The 24,795-nt window shown below is 34.4% G+C and overlaps 1 protein-coding gene across 1 annotated transcript in view; it reads left to right on the forward strand.

Annotated features, from left to right (window-relative positions):
* Positions 1-24,795, forward strand: part of PCLO (piccolo presynaptic cytomatrix protein) — a 379,054-nt gene that overhangs the window by 277,369 nt on the left and 76,890 nt on the right. The window contains exons 11-15 of the mRNA XM_059934038.1: positions 3,503-3,611; positions 4,152-4,219; positions 5,281-5,495; positions 11,702-11,752; positions 14,853-14,977. Coding sequence (XP_059790021.1) covers positions 3,503-3,611; positions 4,152-4,219; positions 5,281-5,495; positions 11,702-11,752; positions 14,853-14,977 — 568 coding nt within the window. The remainder of the gene's footprint in view (positions 1-3,502; positions 3,612-4,151; positions 4,220-5,280; positions 5,496-11,701; positions 11,753-14,852; positions 14,978-24,795) is intronic.

The following is a 24,795-nucleotide window of genomic DNA, read 5'->3' on the forward strand; positions in this document are numbered from 1 at the left end:
ACAGAAATTTTTCTTTGAGGTAATGCCATCTTCCCTGGATAATATAAGCAAGTAGGGTGCTGCTCTCTACTGCCCTTGCAACCTCCAGCCACCATTGTTGGGGGAGATCTTCTCCCCAGAACTCTCTATCTCCCCTTCCTTTCATTCATCCTACATTCTTCTTTTTTTCTTTTTAAAATTCTGTTTAGTACTTTTAACGTTGAGATCTACCCTCTTCACAGGTTTTTAAGTGTACGATACAGTATTGTTAGCTAGCAATTATAATCTCTCTTGAAGTCAGGGTCCCCTAATCCAATATCCTGGTCAACACACTGTATTTTCTGGCTTTCAAACTTTCCTCAATATGATGAGCGTTAAGTAATACATCATTATTGCTTTGATTTGTACTTTCTAATCTCTAATGAGTCTGGGCTTTTCTTCATATATTTAAACCACTTTTGAATTTCCTTCTCTATGAATCTTCATTTTACTAATTGCCAAGATACTTCTGCTTTTTCTAGTAGAGTATCATTTTTATTAATTTTTATAACAGCATAAAATAGTAGATACAAAGGTGGTGATCATCACAAAGGTGATGAATTGTGTAGTGCCTGCCACATAAATATTTGTGGAATAAATCAATAAAAGTCATGAGCTTTTGTGTGCTGTATGTTTGGATATACATTAACATATAAGATTTTGACTGTTAATGCAATAATTTGAATACAGAAGATGTTTTTGCAGTAATGGTAAATATTGTAGACAGAGAAATAACATATATGAAATTCTGAACTGTAAAGATAAGAAGAGCTTTTGCCAATTTGAGAAACATACGAAATTCAGTAATCCCAGAAGTTATAAAAATACATATTTGAGAATGTTTTATAGTGATTGATGTTTTTAGAATTCAAAAATTACCTGGTTATTGTCTTTTTTCAGTTTTTAATAACCTATTAGGTGTAAGACTTTGAGCAGCAAATTCTATCATTACTGTTGCACATTCAAAAAAACTCAGATTATCTTAGTTTTCCTATTAAAAGTCATTAGAAGAGGCACTTTCTAGGGATGTAATTGAAGTATCATCTATGCAATCTCAAACTTGAACAACTGGTTAACATACATGTTGTTATAATTTAAACATAAAGAAAATGTGTCTGCTCATAATGCTAAATAATAGATAAAACCATTCATGTGTTCACTGTGTTCTGGGAATTATTTCTAAACCAAGATCAGAGTAAAAAGTTTCCTTAAGATTGAATATGCTTACATTCAAATCATTGAAATGATAAAATAATACTTTGGTTTCTGTGTAGTATGATCAAACAATTTCTCCATGCATTTTAAAATAGTTTATAGGATTTTACAATTAAAGTATTTTCAAAAATACCATATTTGAAGACACATACTTAACAGTACTTAATTCTCACAGTGACTAAAACCATCTTATGAATTTAAAAGTAGTTTGTATATTCACTTGGTTATTTTACTGTGGTTCTTGTAGGATTTGTAGGAAGTTGGAGAGGCAGAGGAAAGGGAACTGTGTTCAGGTAGTCACTTCCCTATAGATCACATACTCACCATTGAAACCAAAAATAAAAGGATAAAAGAACAAAATCTTTTGAACTGCAGTACTGCCTCAGTGCTAGTGGGAAACTGAGTAAGGGGAAAAGAAGTTCAGCTGGTATATCTTAGGACAGAGCAAATCATGTAGTTCATGATCTCAGGTATATATCTAGGTTAAGATCCTAGTTATCTGTATTTTTCATCAGTTTTATTAATGTGTCTACATAGTTTTCCTGTTTACAACTAGAAGCATTATTCATTTCACTGGATAAATATGTTTCATAAATTTGCCCCTTTAAGCTGTGAAAAATGAACAGGTAAATTCAACAGAAGAAGCATGAAGATTATGCAGCTATTTCCTTTCATAGAATTTGCTCCTGCAGAAAAGTGACAATGCAATTTCTGAATTATAGCACTATTAATTTGTTTCAATTCAGAATCATCTGTTCATAAATGTACTCTTTCTTGTGACTAAGAAAATGTGTGTTTTTCAGTGTGCTTTTCCTCTTTCAGCTCTAAATTTTTCTTTAGTGGTATTATCACTGTCTTTTATGTAATTTTCTTATTTTATGTGTACAACAGCCTGGGATTGTTGAAATAAACCTAAGGCCCATCTGAAGATAAAGTTTTCTTGGAGTAAGTTATAGAAAAGTCGTTCTTGTTTGTGTTATTGTGGGCATTTTTATGGACTTCTTTTGCCATTTCCCAATAGTAAAAGAACTTCCCTCACTTGTTTGCAACTGGTAATATGCTTTCCAATGTATATCAAAATCATTAAAACTTTTAAAGACTCAGTCATGCCATGTCGAGAATTTCCCGTGGAAGCCAATAGTGAGTAATAGGGAATTTCACATTGGCATCTGTGAAGCTCATTGAAAACCTAATTGTTCCACAAGTATTTCTTTTTATTTAAATTATAACCTAGTCCTGGCATACAGGTATTTTTTCTTAGGTAAAGCTGGTAGCATTCACAAATATCTGGGCACTATAACTCTGGATGGTTTCATTGAATTTATATCTAGCCCACATAGCTACATATTAGGACCGTGTGATTTGTGCCAAATACGTTCCCAAAATTATTTGACAGCTCATATAAAATGGACATAAAAACTAAATGTAAAATATTGAAATATTAATTGTGTTACTACTTTTTTGTATGAAAATTATCTTTCTAGAAAGAGAGGAAACATGAAATGCTCTGTAACCAGTCCAGCAACATAATTTATGGGACCCAGTGCAAAATAAAAATATAGGACTCTTTGTTCAAACAGTGGTAAGAATTTCAAGATGGCAGTAGCAAAGCATTAAACCAAGCATGGGGCCCTACTGAGCACAGAGCATACTATTGCACAGGCCACACACACACCCATGACGCTGCCCTCTGTATAACATTTCTGCTTCTTCTACTCAGGACTGTCTTGCATGCAGCGAAGAAAAACACACACCCTGGAAATCTTTTTTATCTGAGCAAAGTTGAAGCTGTAACAATTTCTTAAAGGGAGCTTCGCAACAAAATCCTAATGACTTTTTTTCTACCACTCCTATTCCGCAATAGAATGGAAGTTTACACTCTTCTAGTTGCTCTATTGCCCAGTGGAAAAATTATATTGGTGGTTGCAATTATTTTTTTCCCACACAAAATTGGTTGAAGCAATATACAGTCAAGAATGTTTTCTTTAAAGCAGTGTGAACAAAATGCATGTGTTTGATACTATTTAATAGATTTTCAAGAGCAACATTTTGCATGTTCTGTTTGACATATTTTATATGTTCAGGTAAGTTGATGAAATCAAACTTCATATGATTTTGATATTAATGTTCCAGAGAACTTTGAACTGATGTTCTCTGAAATGGTGTGCTGAGTTGGTTTTTAAATGCAAAGCAATGTCTTCTGTGCCTTGTGGACCCAGATGAGACATAGCACACCTTTTTTATTTTATACTTGAATTTGTCTTTGTAGGCATGCAAGTACTGGAATGGAATGGAATTCCTTTAACTTCTAAAACATATGAAGAAGTGCAGAGTATCATTAGTCAGCAAAGTGGGGAAGCAGAAATATGTGTAAGACTGTGAGTTTTTCCCCATCTTTTTGTTTCCATTTTTTGGCTATTCATGGCTCTTTTAATTTAAAATTGTTAAGGTGGAACCTTTGCCAGTCAGCAAGATTTCCTGTAATTAGAACATGAAGTGAATACAAGTTTTATAGATTTCTTGTGTTCAGAATCAAAGTCTAAAGCATAGAAAGAATCCAGCTAATTTTGTTTCTGATTATGTCCCCTTTCATGCTTTTATTGAAACATGCATCATTTAAATGAAAGCCTAAACCCATTTAGATTTCATGGATGTGTACAGTATTTCAAAATGAACTTATATTTAATCCATAAAGATTTCACCTTAAATAATCATTTTTATCAGCTGACTTTTAACAGCATTGCAAATATAGATTTGGTTAGAAGGGTGAGCATGCTTTGAAATTGCTTTATATCATTAACCACTTCTCATTTACCTACTGAAAAAAAATATTCAGCATAGTTGGGAAAAAAGGCCTTTTGTCTCAGACTTCCTCAGTTGCTTTCTTAATTTTTTTGTTTGTTTGTTTTAATTTTTAGGGACCTCAGTATGCTATCAGATTCTGAAAATCCCCAGCACCTAGAACTTCATGAACCACCAAAAGCTGGTAGGTGAAAGCAGTCTGCTTCCAACTGTGGGTAAAGATGTCGATTTAAATGGAGAAGTAATTGTAGAGGCAGATGTAGCTGTAGATGAAGATATAGACATATACACAGATATAGGCAAAAATAAATTTATAGACAGATGTTTATATATTTATGTAATCATAAAGAAAATCAAAAGCATTGTAGCTACACTTTTAGTGTTCTAGGAAAACACATATTTACATGTTAGACCCATTAAAGAAATTCATATGAAATTCTTACTGTGAGAGTTTATATTTTTAATTCTTTAAAATTAAATTCATTGTATGAAAGTAATCCATGGAGCCATTTGTTTGGGGTCCTATATAATTTTTAGGTGATACTGGTTCTTTTTTAGCAGTTGGTTTTGGAACACTTACTCCTGAACCTTTTGATTGCCTTTTATGATAAATAAAATTCAACATACAATTTCATAACTACATGATGAAGTAGATTTATCTCTTAGATAACAAATACAGTCTATAAATTTAAATCACTTATAAGATTAAAAATATCACTATAACTTTGTTCAACAAATATTTATTGGGCACTTCCTATGTTGTAGTCAGCATTTCTAAGAGGCTGGGTCACTGCACTGAACAGAGCAGGCCAAGGCCTATAGAAATTTTCATACATCTGTAAATATAAATATGTTCTTTGACATTCCTCCCTTAGAGAAATAGATATATAAGATTTCAAGGAGGAAAAACAGCCAGTCATACAAATTAAATTCCAGTGAGTAAAACAATATTTTATCATGCATAGAATTCTCTATATAAAACATTTTTCTGAAGATATAATAGGAACCTCCATTTTCCTCTGTAATTTAGTCTTCTTTCACTTTTCTCTGAGCCTTCCAGACTTCTTTAAAAATAGATTCATAAAGGTACAATTGCATGTATTTTTTTTATTTAGCTTGTTTTATAAGTAACTATAAAACTTTTATAAGTTCTAGATGACTTTGTTATCTAGAACTCAGATAAGTTCCATGGTATTAAGTACCTATGAAACTGAGACTGTGTGAAGCCATTTCATTTTGTTGTAGTGGATAAAGCGAAATCCCCAGGGGTTGATCCTAAGCAGTTGGCTGCAGAGCTCCAGAAGGTCTCGCTACAGCAGTCACCACTGGTTCTGTCGTCCGTCGTTGAAAAAGGATCTCACGTTCATTCAGGTCCTACATCAGCAGGATCCAGTTCTGTTCCCAGCCCTGGGCAACCAGGGTCACCCTCAGTGAGCAAAAAGAAACACAGCAGCAGCAAGGTGAGAAGTGCCCAATGCAACCTCCGAGTTACTTATTTTCTAGCTCCTTATTCAGACTAGGAGATAGGAAATACAATATTATTTCCTAAGGTGTTTTTCATGTGATTTCTCCTTTCCTAATGATGTACTGAAACAAACAAAAAATGTTTCCGTTTCTGAGTTTATAACTGATCGAGATGTATCAAAATGATGTGTTTCTACATCTCTTAAAATACTGTAGCAGTTATTATTATGGGGAACTTGAAAAATGTATCTAATGCTTCATGTTCTTTTTCTTTGTTGTTGTTACACAAATCTGAGCCTCTGTATATCAAATATATCTTTGTATCTTTTTGGAAACACAAGATATACATTACAGTAGATTTTGTAACTTAAGTAGAAGGTAAAAAGGACAAAGAAATGAGGATAATTTAGGACAACAAGAAAGAAGGAAAGCCAGTAATATAGTATTGCCATTTTGAAATTTATCCCGAATTCCATACTAATAAATTTTCTCTTGATGCAGCTCTTCATTTAGAACAAATGTTTCTAACATTATTATTTTAGAGTTACTGGGGAAATAAAAGAAAACATGAATTAATTTTTTAACTTTATAAAATCAGATGATAATATAGACAATTTGTGATTTTCCCCCATAGATTTGATTATTAATAGAGAAACTCTCTTCATGGTTGATAAATACATTAAAAAAGGTTTATTGTTTGTTTGTTTGTTTAACCACAAATAAGATTTTCTCTTTATGTGGTGAGATATATAGGAAGGACAGGCTATGGTTGGATAAGTTGACTAGACTTCGGAAAATAAAGTTTTTTCTAGTAAGTATAAAAACACAGCAGATGTCACTAAAAAACCCTTTTATTCAGAAGCAAAAAAGGATGGTAGGATGATCTTAATCATTGCATCATAAAATGACTTGTTTCAAAGTAAATATAGTAAGGTTTTGTGAGGAATAAGTTCAAGGATAGACTCAATTTCAAAATAAATTTTAACACAACTATGTTTTACCACATGTGTTAATTTTGAAGAATTACCTCATGGAGGCGCCCTGTCTCTGGAGTTACACACTGATACCATTTCTGATTCCTTTCTCAGTATCTCCACACAGTAGAACTAAAGACACAGTAGAACTAAAGACTATCCTTGAATAAGTTCAAGGATAGACTCAATTTCAAAATAAATTTTAACACAACTATGTTTTACCACATGTGTTAATTTTGAAGAATTACCTCATGGAGGCGCCCTGTCTCTGGAGTTACACACTGATACCATTTCTGATTCCTTTCTCAGTATCTCCACACAGTAGAACTAAAGACATGACAGACTTGGCTAGCAAAGTTTTCACACCAAGCACATTGTAGTTCTATAAGTCTGTCATCCAGATACTTTTTATTTCAGCATTTGATATCACCATCCTCCCAGAAAATTAAGTACAAATGTAAAAGCACCATTGCCTCCTCTTTTATCTTCATTCACTGAATCTTAATCCTGTGACTTTTAATTTTTTAATAAGTCTTTAATAATTTTTTTATCTTCTCTGAACTTGCCAACTTCTTTAGCAAAGCATTATTCGTTTTTGCCAACAGTATTGCAGTATTGTCACTCCACTCACCAGTCTCTTTTCCTTCCTCTTAAACTACCCTACAACTATCTGATCTGTGACACCATGTTCTGATTGGATCACTATCCTGTCGAAAATGAAGCCCTGCTCCCTGGAATGTCAGCTTCCCTACCTCTGTCTAAACCCTGTCCTGCTCATTCTAAGAGAGCCTGGTCAATGGTTTTCCTTAGAAGATTATCACCATAAGCTTAATGTTGTCAGATCTTTACAATAGCCTTGCTTATAAGTACTCTATTTATTAGGGTTTTAAACTCATTCCTACTTTCCACAGACATTTTTGGATGCCACCTCAGTGTCACGGGTCGTAATTGGTACCCAAGATACAAAGAGGGATAAAATCCTTCCCTGTGTACTACATAGACGAGTGGTTCTTAAAGCATGCTCCCAGTCCAACAGCACCAGCATCATCTAGGAACTTGTTAGAAATGCAGACTCTTGATCCCACCCTAGGCCTTCTGAATCAGAGACCCCAGGGATGGGACCAAGCAACCTGGGTTTTAATAAGTTCTCCAGATGAGCGTGGTGCCCCTTGTAATTTGAGAAGTGCTGATCTACATATAGATGAAGAAGATATATAAACAAATTTAGTAAAGCTGTAATGTTGGTGGTCATTAAGAAGTACACAGAGCACTCTTAGGAGAGTGGGGTTAGAAAAGCTGGCATTTAGCTAATGAACTGATTTGGTAAAGGGGAGAAAGGAACCAACATCCGAAGAAGAGAATGCAACATGAAGAAAATCTCAGAAACAAAATTGTATGCTTAGGACGTAGGTGTACAAAAGATATAGGGGTAAGAAATAGAGGCGAAGCCTAGATGATTGTAAATTGGAAGACATTACATGCCATGCACGGCTTTTACAATCTGTGGAAAATAAAGAGCCAGTGATAAGTGAAAATAAAATAACAGGAAACCTTCCTCCACAACGTCTTTCCATATTCTAATCCTTCCTTAAGTAAGAAGTTATCCTTCCTTCCTCCTTCCCTCCATCCAAAGTGCCAGATGCTTTATGTACCTCTTAAGACAATTTGTATCTTGATTATAGTTACTTGTCTCCTTATTTTATCCTCCCAAATGGGCTGCAAACTCATTGAGAACCAAGAACCATTTCTTATTTCTTCTAGCTCCCTAAGCGCATAGTAGAGTAGCTTGCATAGACCGTAACAAAATAAAGTAAAATTAAATTAAAACGTCAGTGGCACCTGTGAGTCTCTGTAATATTATGGGGGTACAAAATATAATTGTTTTGTAATATGTTAACTTTTTTGGTAATGAGTAGAAGATGAAAACAGGTATTGTAGGACAAACATCAAGGAAATAATATGAACAGGTTTTATGATATGTGGTCATTCTTTTCTATGCCAGGAATGTGGCCTATGTAGTTTTTATAGAAGTTTTGCTAAGATGAAGAGTTACAGAGCTGCACTGTCCATGACAGTAGCTGCTAGCCACATGTGACAGCTGAGCACTTGAAATGTGGCTAGTCCTAATTGAGATATGCTGTATAAGTGAATTACACAGCAAATTTCAAAGACATAGTATAAAAAAAGAATGTAAAATAGCTCATTACAACTTTTATATTGATTTCATCGTGAAATGATAATATTTTTAATGATTTGGATCAAATAAAATATGTCAGTAAAAATTAATTTCACCCATTTATTTTTATATTCTTAATGTTACTACTAGAATATTTCAAATAACCTGTGTGGCTCACATTATATTCTACTGGACAGTGATGGTATAGAGATTACTTTTTAACTCATATTAGTAGTAATAACAATAATCAAATCTGGTTATTTTTGAGATTTTATATATATATATAGAAATGTATAGTCAATAGATGTTAACACTCTTGAAGAAAGGGACTACTACCTATACATCTTTTGGGGTGTTTATCATCAACATTTAGCTGGTACTGAATTTCTTAAAACATTTTTGCTGAATGAATGAATAAATTTAATGATATTTCTTGGCCAGTCAACGTGTAGTATGCATAAAAAACAATACTTTTATTTGTTCTCCAAATTCTGCAATGTTAAAAAAATTGATATTGAGAGATTAGAGAAATATCGAGCAACTGTCTGAAACTCACATGTTTCTGAGTCAGATAATATAATATTTCCAAATGTAGCATATGTTCATCAGTTAATTTAGAAAATTATAGTTTTAACATCCTTTTGTTTTTATTAGGTATGAGGCTAACTCTATATTAAATTATAAAACATTAATGTAATGGAATGTATTAAAACTAAAATATTTAAATCATAGCATAATTATACATTTAGATATTTAGAGCACCATCTATTAAACATTTTGAATGATTATTCATAAGTAATTATTAATCTATTAATACTCTAGTTTAAGTGATTGCTTCTGAGTAAATGTAAGTAAAATATGAATCTATTTAGATATATGTTTAAGTTATATGTTATGTATATAAGACTTTTCATTATTTTGCTTACTAATTCAATATGAATTTCTGTCTTCAAAATTTTTAGTTTACCGCCTCAAGGTCTTTTATTTCTGAAATCTAATCAGACTTTCTTCATTTTATCTTTAAAATCTGAATAATTTCTTCCAAGTCATGGTATAAATAAATAATTGAACTAAGTGCTTACTAGTTTTAAGTGTTCTAATGAAATAGGTTCTTGCTTTCCCAAACTTTTCTATCATGGCACACAACATCTCAGTAATTTTTTCATGATGCCCTTATACCCAAAGAAATACCTAAAACGATTTCATTTATTATGTAGTTAGGTCCTAACAATTTAACTAGTATTTATGCCCTCACAACTTAGTAACCATTGGAAAAAATAATACCCATAAAATGAAATAAAAATGATACATTTATTTCATTGTTAATAATTCAAATTATGTATCAGTGGGGTATGTGCCTGATGGGCACTGCACAGCTACTCAAATGGTGGAATTGGTTTGGACACTGACACTCTCATTTCCTGTTCCACACTGATCTCACTGATTTTCTTGCAGTACATTTTTTTTTATCACCACAGTCATCACAAGCCAGCCTCACAAAGGTAGGACATTATCGAAAAGAAATACTTGTCTCTAATCTTAAACTGTAACTATCTGGAGCTGGTAGTTTGCCCACTGTACAACAGATATTACAGTATCCTTCTGTGCTCTTATGAGTTCAGTGCCATACCGCAGAACATTTAAAGATGGTCCATACATTGATTCTCTGTGTTGAATCTAGTTATGTTTGCACGATCATATGTCAAATGAGTTACAACTGTCAAAAGTAAATCAAGACAAAACACATTATCATTACTCTTTTTTTTTTTCTGGTCTTATTTTTGACCTTTTATCTCTAGTTATTCCCCAACGTTCCTAACTGAGATGCAAGGATATCTGGTTTTAGGAAACTCCCCATCTTTAATTGAGATAGAAATAGTTTCAGGAAGTTGTGTGGTCCTTTTTCTAGATTCAGTTTCTTTTTCTTAAAATTTAAACAGTAAAATAATTATTAAGTAAATATAATGGTTCATTACCTAGCAGTTTATCCTTTGCAGCCAGAGCGTAGTTTCTTATAAAAGAGCTGAACTAATAAAGGATATATGGCTTAGAAAATTTAACCCCTACTCCATAACTTTACCAATGATTACATTATTTTTATTCTTATTTCACAGAACGAGACCTGGAATATAGCTGTCTTCTTTGATTGCTCTCATGTCTAGCATAAGTTTATAAAAGAAAAGGTAGCAGAACAAGTATATACACCTAAGTATTATGAATTTCTCCTTTTCTGGTTAATTATTAAAATAAAACCAATATTATGTATATATAGGGAGACAGGACCTTATTTGTAGGGTAGCAAGCTTGCCTCCATTTTAGTAAATATCTCCCTATAGTGATGCCACGTTGCCTGAAATTCTATTATAGATCTAGAGTCAGGGACAGCATCTCTTTTTTGGTACAAAATTGTACATTCTATTGAAATGTAACAATTCAGCAATTAGTCCCTTAATCAGCAGAATGAATCACTTTACCAGATCACAGTCCTAATGGTTTTTAAGGCTTTACTGACATAAGGAAATTATTAAGGAGATGAGAACTTATATAGACTGGGATGGAATTTTAATTAAAAGAGTATGAAATACTAAGAAGTGATTGCCTGGGTGTTCCACTCTAGAAGGGAGTAGGAACAGGCTGAGAACCCAGCAAAGGAATATAAGGGTGGACTTTTATAACTTCTGGGCTCCTAGGCAGTTGAATAAAAACAGTACCTTTTTCATTCTCTTATAGATACTTAAAATCTGTTCATATTTAAATTGAACACTTTCAACCAATATTGTTCCATTTCTTAGGTAACTGAACGTAGATTACTGCAGGTATAAAATTATAGCCTCGAAACAGGCTTCACAAAATGAAAAAGGGATTTATGTATTTATAGAATTAAACATGTATTGAGAAGTGTAAGTAGACACCCTAATCTGAAGCAGCCAAATGGGTGAAATGTGTTCTCCAGGCAGGGTGTGCTCTGACCAACAGAAATTAATTCAGAAGGAAGTTGAAATGGTAAATCCTATGAAAGGTTTATCTATTACTCTATGTTTTGACATTGCAGCCTACTGATGCAACAAAGGTTGTCTCTCATCCAATTACGGGGGAAATTCAGGTATGAAAGTTTTTAAAAGATCATTGTTATACCATCTTTTGTGGCTCTTTTTCCCACTGGTCTTTTGAAATTGTAAGCATTGTTAGAACCTTTCCTGTTTTATAACATATATAGATGTATAATGAAAAAATACAATTTTACAGAAAAGTATTTTAATACAAATACATGTTTTATTAAATCTAATGATATCTGTGGAATTCTATACTTCGAAGTCTGCCTGATACCTTAACAGTATCAGTGTATTATGCCTCGGTTACTTTATACATGTTGAAAGTGTTTCAAACATGATAGATTCTCCTGGATATTTGAAGGTTCCTCTTAAAGAGTTTCATGAGTCTAATGCTGTCCTCTTTTCTTCCTCTGATCAATAATTGTCAAATAATTGCTGAGCAGTTCTTTTAGAGCAGTGTTTTTCATACTGGGGGTCATAACCAATCTGTAATTTATCAAATCAATTTAGAGGATTTTGACCAGGAAAATAGAAGAAAATAGTATAAATCACTATATTTTTTAGTTCTGTATGTGTGTTTCTGTGTTTATATTGCATTGTACATGGGCAAAGTCAAAAATGTTAGAAAAACTGTACTTTAGATGGTACCAAAAAGTAATTTAGTGTAGATAAGAAATGTCATGTGGAAAGAATTAACACAATACCAAATAATAACTATTTGAAGATAGTACATTTCAGATAAGGGAAAGAGAACAGTGAGTCTTAGTTGCATCTACAGTACACTTTCACAAAGGGTAACAGAGATTTGAACTAATTTGAGGGTAAGCATAGAGAAAGGGGGAGTGTTTTCCTGGAAGAAATGGTACAAGGAAAGTTTCTTCTGCCAGAGGGTAGTGAAAGGAACAGATCTGCCTTGCTGCAGGAAAATGTTCCTGTAGAGATAAGTTGAGACTAAATTAAAAGAACCTTGAACAGAAGCCAAGGGATGTTAGCCCCGACATAATAGAGTGATCAGGAAATAAATATTTTGGAGTGAGGGAGAGGCTAATTCAAAGCAATATGTGATAGAAATTCATAGAGCCTTGGCCTCTAGAAAGTATTATGAAGAGTAGGACACAAAGACAAAGAAATCAATTAAGTGTTATCTAGGTACACCCTGATTCAAGCAGAAGTGGAGTATGAGAGTGGAAATGGAGAAAGAGTGCAGAACGTGGGCACCTTACTAAGAAGGAGCCAGCAGGATGGAGTCGGGATCACCTGTGTGCTCTTGATCTTGCTGTATCGCTGCTATTTCCCACTTCTAGAAAAACAGACCTGATGTTTCTTTATTTCACATGCAGCACAGAAAATGCTAGGTGTTCTCATTCATAATATCTCCTTCTCTCTGCTCATTTTTTTAAACTTCTTGCTCATGGGCCAATATGTGCTGTTTCTTTTTGGCTTGTTGTTTTTATTTGTCCTTATTTTATTTTCCTTTCCCTTCAGTAGTAATATTTAATTCTATAGTGGAAATTTACTCTAATAATTTTCCTTCTTAACACCCAGGTTATTTTCTTTTCCTTTTTTTTTTTTTGGATATTTTCTTATGACAGTGATTTCAAGTTTTTACATTTTATCTTTTGTCTTTTAGCAAAACCTTATTCCAAATGAAACCGTATATAAACACCCAAACAATGAATTGCCAGCATGGCGTAGCTCTGGTTTAGGGTTACTGGGGGCATCTCATTCTCTCTCAGATGTAACCTTCAAGCAACTCTCAGTGTTCTCTAAGGCACCAAATTTACAGAGTACATTTTGGAAAGCACTGTCTTAGGGTAGCCTGCAAATCTCAGTTTCAATAAGAAATGATTTTACTGCCTTACCAGTTAAAAGTGGACTTGTAGGCTAGCAGAGAAAGGAGAAAATGGAGAAGAATTTCTCCTTAAAGATTTGGAAGCCATTCTAAACCTCATTGAAATTAATTGCAAAATAATTCTTCTATTTCAGTACTCCATTAGAGCACAGTTACTGCAGTTCTAAACTTTTCATTTCTCCTCTTCCTTCACGGCCCTTTGTTTCATGTTTCATATTGCTTCCATGACGGTCAGAGAGACTCTGGGCCTTCCTGTACTGAGGAAAGCAAAGATTCGTTTCCTGCCACAAAACATAACCAGATCAAAATTATGCTGAAATTAGGAAATTATTTTAATTATTAACATGAAGACTATCTCATCTAAATTATTCCGTTTTCAACATAAACATAGCGTATCTGTTTTGTATGATTATAAAAAATACATTCATTTTTTATTTATGGATTTTCTTTTTCAAAATATAGATCCCTTCCTTTCTGTTATTTGATAAACAGAAACAGCAACAAACAGAATTGTCTTATTCTAAATGATGCCAAAAGAATCTTTCATTTGTGATGGTGAAAAATTAGTTAATTTGATTATTTTGAATCATGCAAATATTAATTTGAATTGTAAGTCTTTTACTATTCAATGACAATTTTACAACAGCCATTAAGCATCTATGAGACAGTGCCTCTTCTTTTCTCTTCAGCTTCTAAAATTAAAGAACAATATTTCATTATCTTAGCCTCACTATTAAGAAAGCACGCACAGAAAGAACAGCTATAGGTTTATCAGCTAATGTAATATAGGAAGGGATAAAATCTACACATTCTTAAATATTCTAACAATTCAGTACTAACATCTTTGTCTTTAAATAATGATTCCACCCACTGCTAATTACTTGATGAAATGCAAAAGATATTTTCTAATAAATTCATCAATTATTTAATTTACTTACAAAATTCTGGCAATTGTATTTATGAATGTTAACATTTCTGATTTTCCTAAGAGTAGAAATTTAGTTTAAAAATGGAGCTAGCATTCACTATGTGATTATCCTAAATGAATTTTTGACAGGCCAGAACTTTCACTGTGGAAAGAATGAACAGCACATTTACTAGGAATTAATGTGTGCCTGGGAGCTCCCAATTAAATTAGACATTAACTGGTCTGTTCAGTTTCAAATAAAATGAAAGTAGCAGTTGATGCTTCTTATGAGAACTTTTTTAAAATACTGGTAAAATACTGAATAATAATGTATTATATGTTTTTTAAAACAAAAAAATAATGTTCATGGAATATTTGCTGTCCCTTTAAGCTTCAAATCAACTATGATCTTGGAAATCTCATAATACATATTCTCCAAGCAAGAAACCTTGTCCCTCGAGACAACAATGGTTACTCAGACCCCTTTGTTAAAGTGTACCTTCTTCCAGGGCGAGGGTAAGTAAAGAAGCAATATATTCTAAGTATTGTAAATATTGCCCTATGGTTTAAAAAATAGTGATAGTGTCTTCTGGTCTCTAATTTAAAGAGTTTAATATCTTTTCCTTAGTTTTATCTACATGTCATATTTATTTATTTCCAATTAGTAAGTAAGGTGGAATTAAAAATTTGTAATTAGGCCTTAATGGGTTTTAGGAGAGCCATGATCGTAACAAAACCTGCCTGGATGAGAACACATCAGTATTTCAATTCTGGAAAGCACTTGTGCTATGACCAATCAGGTAGACATTAAAATCATTTCAGGAATTATTTGTGGAAGATTTAAAGAATTAGTTTACTTTTCAAAATGTATTTGTGAAACCAGCGTTCAGGGACTCATCAGTTACTCTTTTATAGGACATGTGTATTATTCAATACATTAAATGTTCATTAACTGACTTGATATATTATTATTCATATGCATATTTTCAAATGAGTGTTTTAAAATTATAAAATAAAGCTTTAGTTAGCATCTATCATCTCATACAGGTAAAATAAAATGAAAGGAAAAAAAAATCTCCTTGTGATGAGAAGTCTTAGGATCTACTGTCTTAATAATGAGATAAACAATATATTTAGTCAGAAGACACAATTAGCAATCATGAAGACAGGTCAATTGAGATTGTTTACTTTAAGGTACAGAAAGAAAAAAGAATGAAGAGAAAGGAACAATGCCTTAGAAACCTAGGATATCATAAAGTATACAAACATACACAGAGAGGCAGTTCCAAGAGGAGAGAAAGAGAAAAGGGCAGAAAACATTTTTGAAGAAATAATGGCAAAAGATTTGTTGGAAAAAATCTGCACAGCCAAGAAGCTCAACAAAATCCAATCAGGATAAACAGAAAAAATTTATACCAGGTCTCTTCATAATCATACTATCAAAATCCACAGACAGAATCTTGAAAGAAGCAAAAGAAGTGGCTCATCATATCCAAGGGATCCTCCATAAGATTAACAACTGATTGACAGTCAGAAACCATGGAGCCCAGAAGGTAGGGAGATGACATAATCAGTGTACTAAAGGAAAAAGATGGTCCACAAGGAATTCTGTATCCAGCAAAACTGTCCTTCCTTCAAAAATAAAGACTTTTTTTTTTTTTTAATAAATAAGACATTGGAGAGGACCTTCAAGATGCCGGAGGACTAAGACGTGGAGATCACCTTCCTCCCCACAGATACATCAAAAATACATCTACATGTGGAACAACTCCTACAGAACACCAACTGAATGCTGGCAGAAGACCTCAGACTTCCCAAAAGAACAGACACCAGAGGGAGACCTACCTGCAGAGACAGGGCCAAATCCAATCAGAACACCAGGAGCTGTGCGAACAGGGAAGAAAAAGGGAAATTTCTCCGCGCAGCCTCAACAGCAGCGGATTAAATCTCCACAGTCGACTTGATGTACCCGGCATCTGTGGAATACCTGAATAGACAATGAGTCATCCCAAAGTTGAGGCGGTGGACTTTGGGAGCAACTGTAGACTTGGGGTTTGCTGTATGCAACTGACCAGTTTCTGATTTTTATGTTTATCTTAGTTTAGTTTTTAGCGCTTGTTATCATTGGTGGATTTGTTTATTGGTTTGGTTGCTCTCTTCTTTTTTTATTATGTATTTATTTTTTTATTTTAATAATTTTTTTTAATTTTTATTTATTTTCTTTCTTTTCTTTCTTTTCTTTCTTTCTTCCTTTCTTCCTTCCTTCCTTCCTTCCTTTCTTCCTTCCTTCCTTCCTTCCTTCCTTCCTTCCTCCCTCCCTCCCTCCCTCCTTTTATTCTGAGCCATGTGGCTAACAGGGTCTTGGTGCTCAGGCTGGCTGTCAGGCCTGAGCCTCTGAGGTGGGAGAGACGAGTTCAGGACATTGGACCACAAGAGACCTCCTGGCCCCATCAGTCGGCAAGAGCTCTCCCAGAGATCTGTCTCAACGCTAATACCCATCTCCACTCAATGACCAGCAAGCTCCAGTGCTGTACACCCCATGCCAAACAACTAGCAAGACAGGAACACAAACCCACCCATTAGCAGAGAGGCTGCCTGAAATCATAATAAGTTCACAGACGCCCCAAAACACACCATCAGACACTGTCCTGCCCACCTGAAAGATAAGATCTAGCCTCATCCACCAGAACACAGGCACCAGTCCCCTCCATCAGGAAGACTACACAACCCACTGAACCAACCTTACCCACTGGTGCAGACACCAAAAACAACAGGGACAATGAACCTGCAGCCTGTGAAAAGGAGACCCCAAACACAGTAAGTTAAGCAAAACGAGAAGACAGAGAAATATGCACCAGATGAAGGAGAAAGGTAAAAACCCAACAGACCAAACAAACGAAGAGGAAATAGGCAGTCTACCTGAAAAAGAATTCAGAGTAATGATAGTAAAGATGATCCCAAATCTTCGAAATAGAGTGGAGAAAATAAAAGAAATGTTTAATAAGGACCTAGAAGAACAGAAGAGCAAACAAACAATGATAAACAGCACAATAAATGAAATTAAAAATTCCCTAGAAGGAATCAATAGCAGAATAACTGAGGCAGAAGAACAGATAAATGACCTAGAAGATAAAATGGTGGAAATAACTACTGCAGAGCAGAATAAAGAAAAAAAATGAAAAGAGGACAGACTCAGAGACCTCTGGGACAACATTAAATGCACCAACATTCGAATTATAGGGGGTCCCGGAAAAAGAAGAGAAAAAGAAAGGGACTGAGAAAATATTTGAAGAGATTATAGTTGGAAACTTCCCTAATATGGGAAAGGAAATAGTCAATAAAGTCCAGGAAGTGCAGAGAGTCCCATACAGGATAAATCCAAGGAGAAACACACCAAGACACATATTAATCAAACTATCAAAAATTAAATACAAAGAAAAACTATTGAAAGCAGCAAGGGAAAAGCAACAAATAGAATACAAGGGAATTCCCATAAGGTTAACAGCTGATCTGTCAGCAGAAACTCTGCAAGCCAGAAGGGACTGGCAGGACATATTTAAAGTGATGAAAGGGAAAAACCTACAACCAAGATTACTCTACCCAGCAAGGATCTCATTCAGATTTGACAGAGAAATTAAAACCTTTACAGACAAGCAAAAGCTAAGAGAATTCAGCACCACCACACCAGCTTTACAGCAAATGCTAAAGACACTTCTCTAGGCAGCAAACACAAGAGAAGGAAAAGACCTACAATAACAAACCCAAAACAATTAAGAAAATGGTAATAGGGACATATGTATCGATAATTACCTTAAATGTAAATGGATTAAATGCTCTAACCAAAAGACATAGACTGGCTGAATGGACACACAAAAAAGACCTGTATATATGCTGTCTACAAGAGACCCACTTCAGACCTAGGGACACATACAGACTGAAAGAGTGTTCCTGGAAAAAGATATTCTATGCAAATGGAAATTAAAAGAAAGCTGGAGTAGCAATTCTCATATCAGACAAAATAGACTTTAAAATAACAACTATTACAAGAGACAAAGAAGGACACTACATAACGATCAAGGGATCAATCCAAGAAGAAGATATAACAATTGTAAATATTTATGCACCCAACATGGGAGCATCTCAATACATAAGGCAACTGCTAACAGCCATAAAAGGGGAAATCGACAGTAACACAATCATAGTAGGAGACTTTAACACCCCACTTTCACCAATGGACAGAGCATCCAAAAGGAAAATGAATAAGGAAACACAAGCTTTAAATGATACGTTAAACAAGGTGGGCTTAATTGATATTTATAGGACATTCCATCCAAAAACAGCAGAATACACTTTCTTCTCAAGTGCTCATGGAACATTCTGCAGGATAGATCGTATCTTGGGTCACAAAACAAGCTTTGGTAAATTTAAGAAAATTTAAATCATATCAAGTATCTTTTCTGACCACAACGCTATGAAACTAGAAATCAATTACAAGGAAAAAACTGTAAAAAATACAAACACATGGAGGCTATGCAATACGCTACTAAATAACCAAGAGATCACTGAAGAAATCAAAGAGGAAATCCAAAAATGCCTAGAAACACATGACAATGAAAACCTATGGGATGCAGCAAAAGCAGTTCTAAGAGGGAAGTTCATAGCAATACGATCCTACCTCAAGAAGCAAGAAAAATCTCAAATAAACAACCTAACCTTACACCTAAAGCAATTAGAGAAAGAAGAACAAAAAGCTGCCAAAGTTAGCAGACGGAAAGAAATCATAAAGATCAGAAATAAATGAAAAAGAAATGAAGGAAACAATAGCAAGGATCAGTAAAACTAAAAGCTGGCTCATTGAGAAGATAAACGAAATTAATAAACCATTAGCCCGACTCATCAAGAAAAAAGGGAGAAGACTCAAATCAACAGAATTAGAAATGAAAAAGGAGAATTAACAACTCATACTGCAAAGGATTATGAGATTACTACAAGCAACTATATGCCAATAAAATGGACAACCTGGAAGAAATGGACAAATTCTTAGAAAAGCACAGCCTTCCGAGACTGAACCAGGAAGAAGTAGAAAATATGAACAGACCAATTACAAGCACTGAAATTGAAACTGATTAAAAATCTTCCAACAAACAAAAGCCCAGGACCAGATGGCTTCACAGGCGAATTCTATCAAACATTTAGAGAAGAGTTAACACCTATCCTTCTCAAACTCTTCCAAAATATAGCAGAGGGAGGAACACTCCCAAACTCATTCTATGAGGCCACCATCACCCTGATACCAAAACCAGACAAAGATGTCACAGAAAAAGAAAACTATAGGCCAATATCACTGATGAATATAGATGCAAAAATCCTCAACAAAATACTAGCAAACAGAATCCAACAGCTCATTAAAAAATTCATACACCATGATCAAAGTGGGTTTATCCCAGGAATGCAAGGATTCTTCAATATACGCAAATCAATCAATGTGATACACCATATTAACCAGTTGAAGGATAAAAACCATATGTTAATCTCAGTAGATGCAGAAAAAGCTTTCAACAAAATTCAACAGCCATTTATGATAAAAACTCTCCAGAAGGTAGGCAGAGAGGAAACTTACCTCAACATAATAAAGGCCATATATGACAAACCCACAGCCAACATTGTTCTCAATGGTGAAAAATTGAAACCATTTCCACTAAGATCAGGAACAAGGCAAGGTTACCCACTCTCACCACTGTTATTCAACATATTTTTGGAAGTTTTAGCCACAGCAATCAGAGAAGAAAAAGAAATAAGAGGAATCCAAATTGGAAAAGAAGAAGTAAAACTGTCACTGTTTGCAGATGACATGATACTATACATAGAGAATCTTAAAGATGCTACCAGAAAACTACTAGAGCTAATCAATGAATCTGGTAAAGTAGCAGGATACAAAATTAATGCACAGAAATCTCTTGCATTCCTATACACTAATGATGAAAAATCTGAAAAAGAAATTAAGAAAACACTCCTATTTACCACTGCAACAACAAATAAAATACCTAGGAATAAACCTACCTAAGGAGGCAAAAGACCTGTATGCAGAAAACTATAAGACACTGATGAAAGAAATTAAAGACAATACAAACAGATGGAGAGATATACCATGTTCTTGGATTGGAAGAATCAACATTGTGAAAATGACTCTTCTACCCAAAGCAATCTACAGATTCAGTGCAATCCCTGTCAAACTACCACTGGCATTTTTCACAGAACTAGAACAAAAAATTTCATAATTTGTATGGAAACACAAAAGACCCTGAATAGCCAAAGCCATCTTGAGAAATAGAAATGGAGCTGGAGGAATGAGGCTCCCTGACTTCAGACTATACTACAAAGCTACAGTAATCAAGACAGTATGGTACTGGCACAAAAACAGAAATATAGATCAATGGAACAGGATAGAAAGCCCAGAGATAAACCCACGCACATAATGTCACATTATCTTTGATAAAGGAGGCACGAATATACGATGGAGAAAAGACAGCCTCTTCAATAAGTGGCACTGGGAAAACTGGACAGCTACATGTAAAAGAATGAAATTAGAACAGTCCCTAACACCATATACAAAAATAAACTCAAAATGGATTAAAGACCTAAATATAAGGCCAGACACTATCAAACTCTTAGAGGAAAACATAGGCAGAACACTCTATGACATAAATCACAGCAAGATCCTTTTTGACCCACATCATTGAGAAATGGAAATAAAAACAAAAATAAACAAATGGTACCTAATGAAACTTAAAACCTTTTGAACAGCAAAGGAAACCATAAACAAGATGAAAAGACAACCCTCAGAATGGGAGAAAATATTTGCAAACAAAGCAACTGACAGAGGATTAATCTCCAAAATATACAAGCAGCTCATGCAGCTCAATATCAAAAAAATACCAATCCAAACCGAAAATGGACAGAAGACCTAAGTAGACATTTCTCCAAAGAAGATATACCGATTGCCAACAAACACATGAAAGGATGCTCAACATCACTAATCATCAGAGAAATTCAAATGAAAACGACAATGAGATATCACCTCACACTGGTCAGAATGGCCATCATCAAATAATCTACAAACAATAAATGCTGGAGAGAGTGTGGAGAAAAGGGAACCCTCCTACACTGTTTGTGGGAATGTAAATTGATACAGCCACTATGGAGAACAGTATGGACAGTCCTTAAAAAACTAAACATAGAACTACCATATGACCCATCAATCCCACTATTGGACATATACCCTGAGAAAACCGTAACTCAAAAAGAGTCATGTACCACAAGGTTCATTGCAGCACTATTTACAAGAGCCAGGACATGGAAGCAACCTAAGTGTCCATAGACAGATGAATGGATAAAGAAGATGTGGCACGTATATACAATGGAATATTACTCAGCCATAAAAGGAAACGAAATTGAGTTATTTGTAGTGAGGTGGATGGACCTAGAGTCTGTCATACAGAGTGAAGTAAGTCAGAAAGAGGAAAACAAATACAGTATGCTAACACATATATACGGAATCTAAAAAAAAAAAATGATTCTGAAGAACCTAGGGGCAGGACAGGAATAGAGACACAGACGTAGAGAATGGACTTAAGGACACGGGGAGGGGGAAGGGTAAGTTGGGACGAAGTGAGAGAGTGGCATCAACATATATACACTACCAAATGTAAAATAGATAGCTAAGAGGAAGCAGCCGTATAGCACAGCGAGATCAGCTTGGTGCTTTGTGACCACCTACAGGGGTGGGATAGGGAGGGTGGGAAGGAGATGCAAGTGGGAGGGGATATGGGGATAGAAATATGCGTATGGCTGATTCACTTTGTTATACAGCAGAAACTAACACAACAATGTAAAGCAATTATACTCCAATAAAATGTTAAATAAATAAGACATTGCCAGAAAAACAAATATGAGAAACAGTTTTTTCCCAGCTGAGTTGCCCTTCGAGAAATACTAGAGAGAATTCTGCAGGCTGAAATGAATTTAATTCAGACATTACCAACTAACCATATAGAACAGGAAAGGGAAGTTTTTATTTTGTGTTCGTTTATATCTTTATGTAATAGTTATAACTGTAATTTGTCTACTTTTTTGAAGTATAGTTGATTTATAATGTTGCATTAGTTTGTAGTATACAGCAAAGTGATTCAGTTATACATATATATGTATATATATTCTTTTTCATATTCTTTTCCATTATAGTTTATTACAAGATATTGAATATAGTTTCCTGTGCTACACAGTATGACCTTGTTGTTTATCTATTTTATATGTAGTAGTTTGTATCTACTAATCTCAAACTCCTTATTTATTCCTCATCCCACCACTATTTTTTTTAACATGAATATGACAAACTGATAACTTCTTTCTGCCTTTGATTTGGGTCATTAGACCTTCAGTGTTATTTAATGACAGTATTATGGGACAAGAGGAAATGACTGCCAAGGGTATTTCTCCAATCAGCATTTGCTAATGAATGAATGAAAATAAAGCACTGTCTTTTATTTTCTATCTTCTTTAATATCCTGGAGTATCACTTTTTATACTATAAGAGAGTGGTTATCCTTTATTTGTTACAGGATATGTTTCAATTCGACTGTTGCAAACTTGAATAACTGGAAAGGTCAGGCAGGTGGCATGAATATGTCAGTCCATTCTGCAGTAGGTAACAGAGAAAGGGTGGGAACTATAGTGAAATGAAGAGTGAGGTCCCACCTAAAGCTATCCCCATGCCATTTGTCAAACAAAACATGCCTTCTGGGTGGAATTTGACCAAAAAGCAGGCTATTGTGCTACTCGTATTCAATTCCTAGCCCTTTCATTAAATTACTCCTAATTATTACAGTGGCCAAGACCTTGGAATTTACTACACTTGTGAGGTATTATTTTCACTTTACTTCTAAGATTATTTTCTGCCTCATGTTGTTAATATATTATGGTATAGCTCCTCTAGTTTTTATTCTCACATTTTCTTCCTTATTTCTGTTCCTAACTTTTTTCTTCCTGTCTTTCCTACTTTCCTGCTGTATCCTTCATTCTCGCTCTTGGAATCAATGCAGTCAAGTCATGGTTGTCCAGAATGCAAGGTAGAGTTGGTTCTCTTTCAGTGTCACACTTCAATGAAATGTCTAGAGTTCTCCTGTTTGCCTTTTAAGTACATTCACCTGCAGTTCAACTTCGGCTATAATTTTTATTTTTCTGCATGTTGGTATCAGTTGAATTAGGCTAATAGCAGACTATTCTGACCACAGCATTACTAAATATGTGTAGCAGGTATGTGCATTGGAGCCCAGAAAAGTAGAAAAGAGTAAAAACATAGAATGGTGTGAATAAGGAACTATCACTTTGAAATTAGATATAACTAAAGTTTTCATTTATAATTTGTCTGCTAAAATTCATTTAGCTTCTCATGCAAAAATCATGGCTCAGGTTCTTCTGAGTCTTCTATGACAACCGAACAAAAAATTCTAGTCATTTTTCAAAAGGAATTAACTGATCTTCTAGATGACCAGTACTGGGTGTGTACCTCATCTTAAAGATGATAGCTGTCTGGTCTTTTACCCTCACTTAGACCTGATATTGAAACATCTTCATGCCTTTATACCTTCTGTACCACAAAATTATTGCTGTGTAATATAGGATGCCATAATCTGCCTGCTCTAGGGTGTTAGCAACAGCATAAGAGCAACCTCCTTGGTTTGTCTGTTTTCTGCTAGAGCATGTTGCATCATTACATTGTCAGCTAAGGATATTTCTTAACACATAGCCAAAAGCATTTTTTTGCACATCTCATTGCATTATAAATTAAATGTGTTATTTAGTTGGGGAGGTGAATCTTGTACCATCTGTAGCAACAGGGTGATGGGAATTTTAGTCCCACCCAGAATATTAGTGGTACAGGATTTTTTGTCTGTGACATTAAAATTCAGCATCTTTACTAAACCTGACAAGCTGTTGCCCAAAAGAGGCAGTTTCTGATTTGTAAAGGCTTAAATATTTAAAGATCTCAAAGAACAGTATTAGTCACTACAACCTTTCTGGTGCCCAGAAACTTTCTGTTTCTTTGCAACCACATAATTATGGCAACCAGTAAAATTTGATACTGAGAAAGGTTGCTTGTTATGACTGGCTCTCTCATCTCCAGATCTCTCAGACTGATACGCGAAATGAGTTTTGTTTCGAAGAGATAGTGTCATTTTACAACAGACGTTATCAGTCACTTTATTCAGAAGCTTCCTCTCTTTTATCCAGAGAAACCAGGGGGAAATTGTCAGAATGACAATGATTGTCTATAT

Source organism: Balaenoptera ricei, chromosome 9, assembly GCF_028023285.1.
Source record: "Balaenoptera ricei isolate mBalRic1 chromosome 9, mBalRic1.hap2, whole genome shotgun sequence".
Lineage (NCBI taxonomy): Eukaryota > Metazoa > Chordata > Mammalia > Artiodactyla > Balaenopteridae > Balaenoptera > Balaenoptera ricei.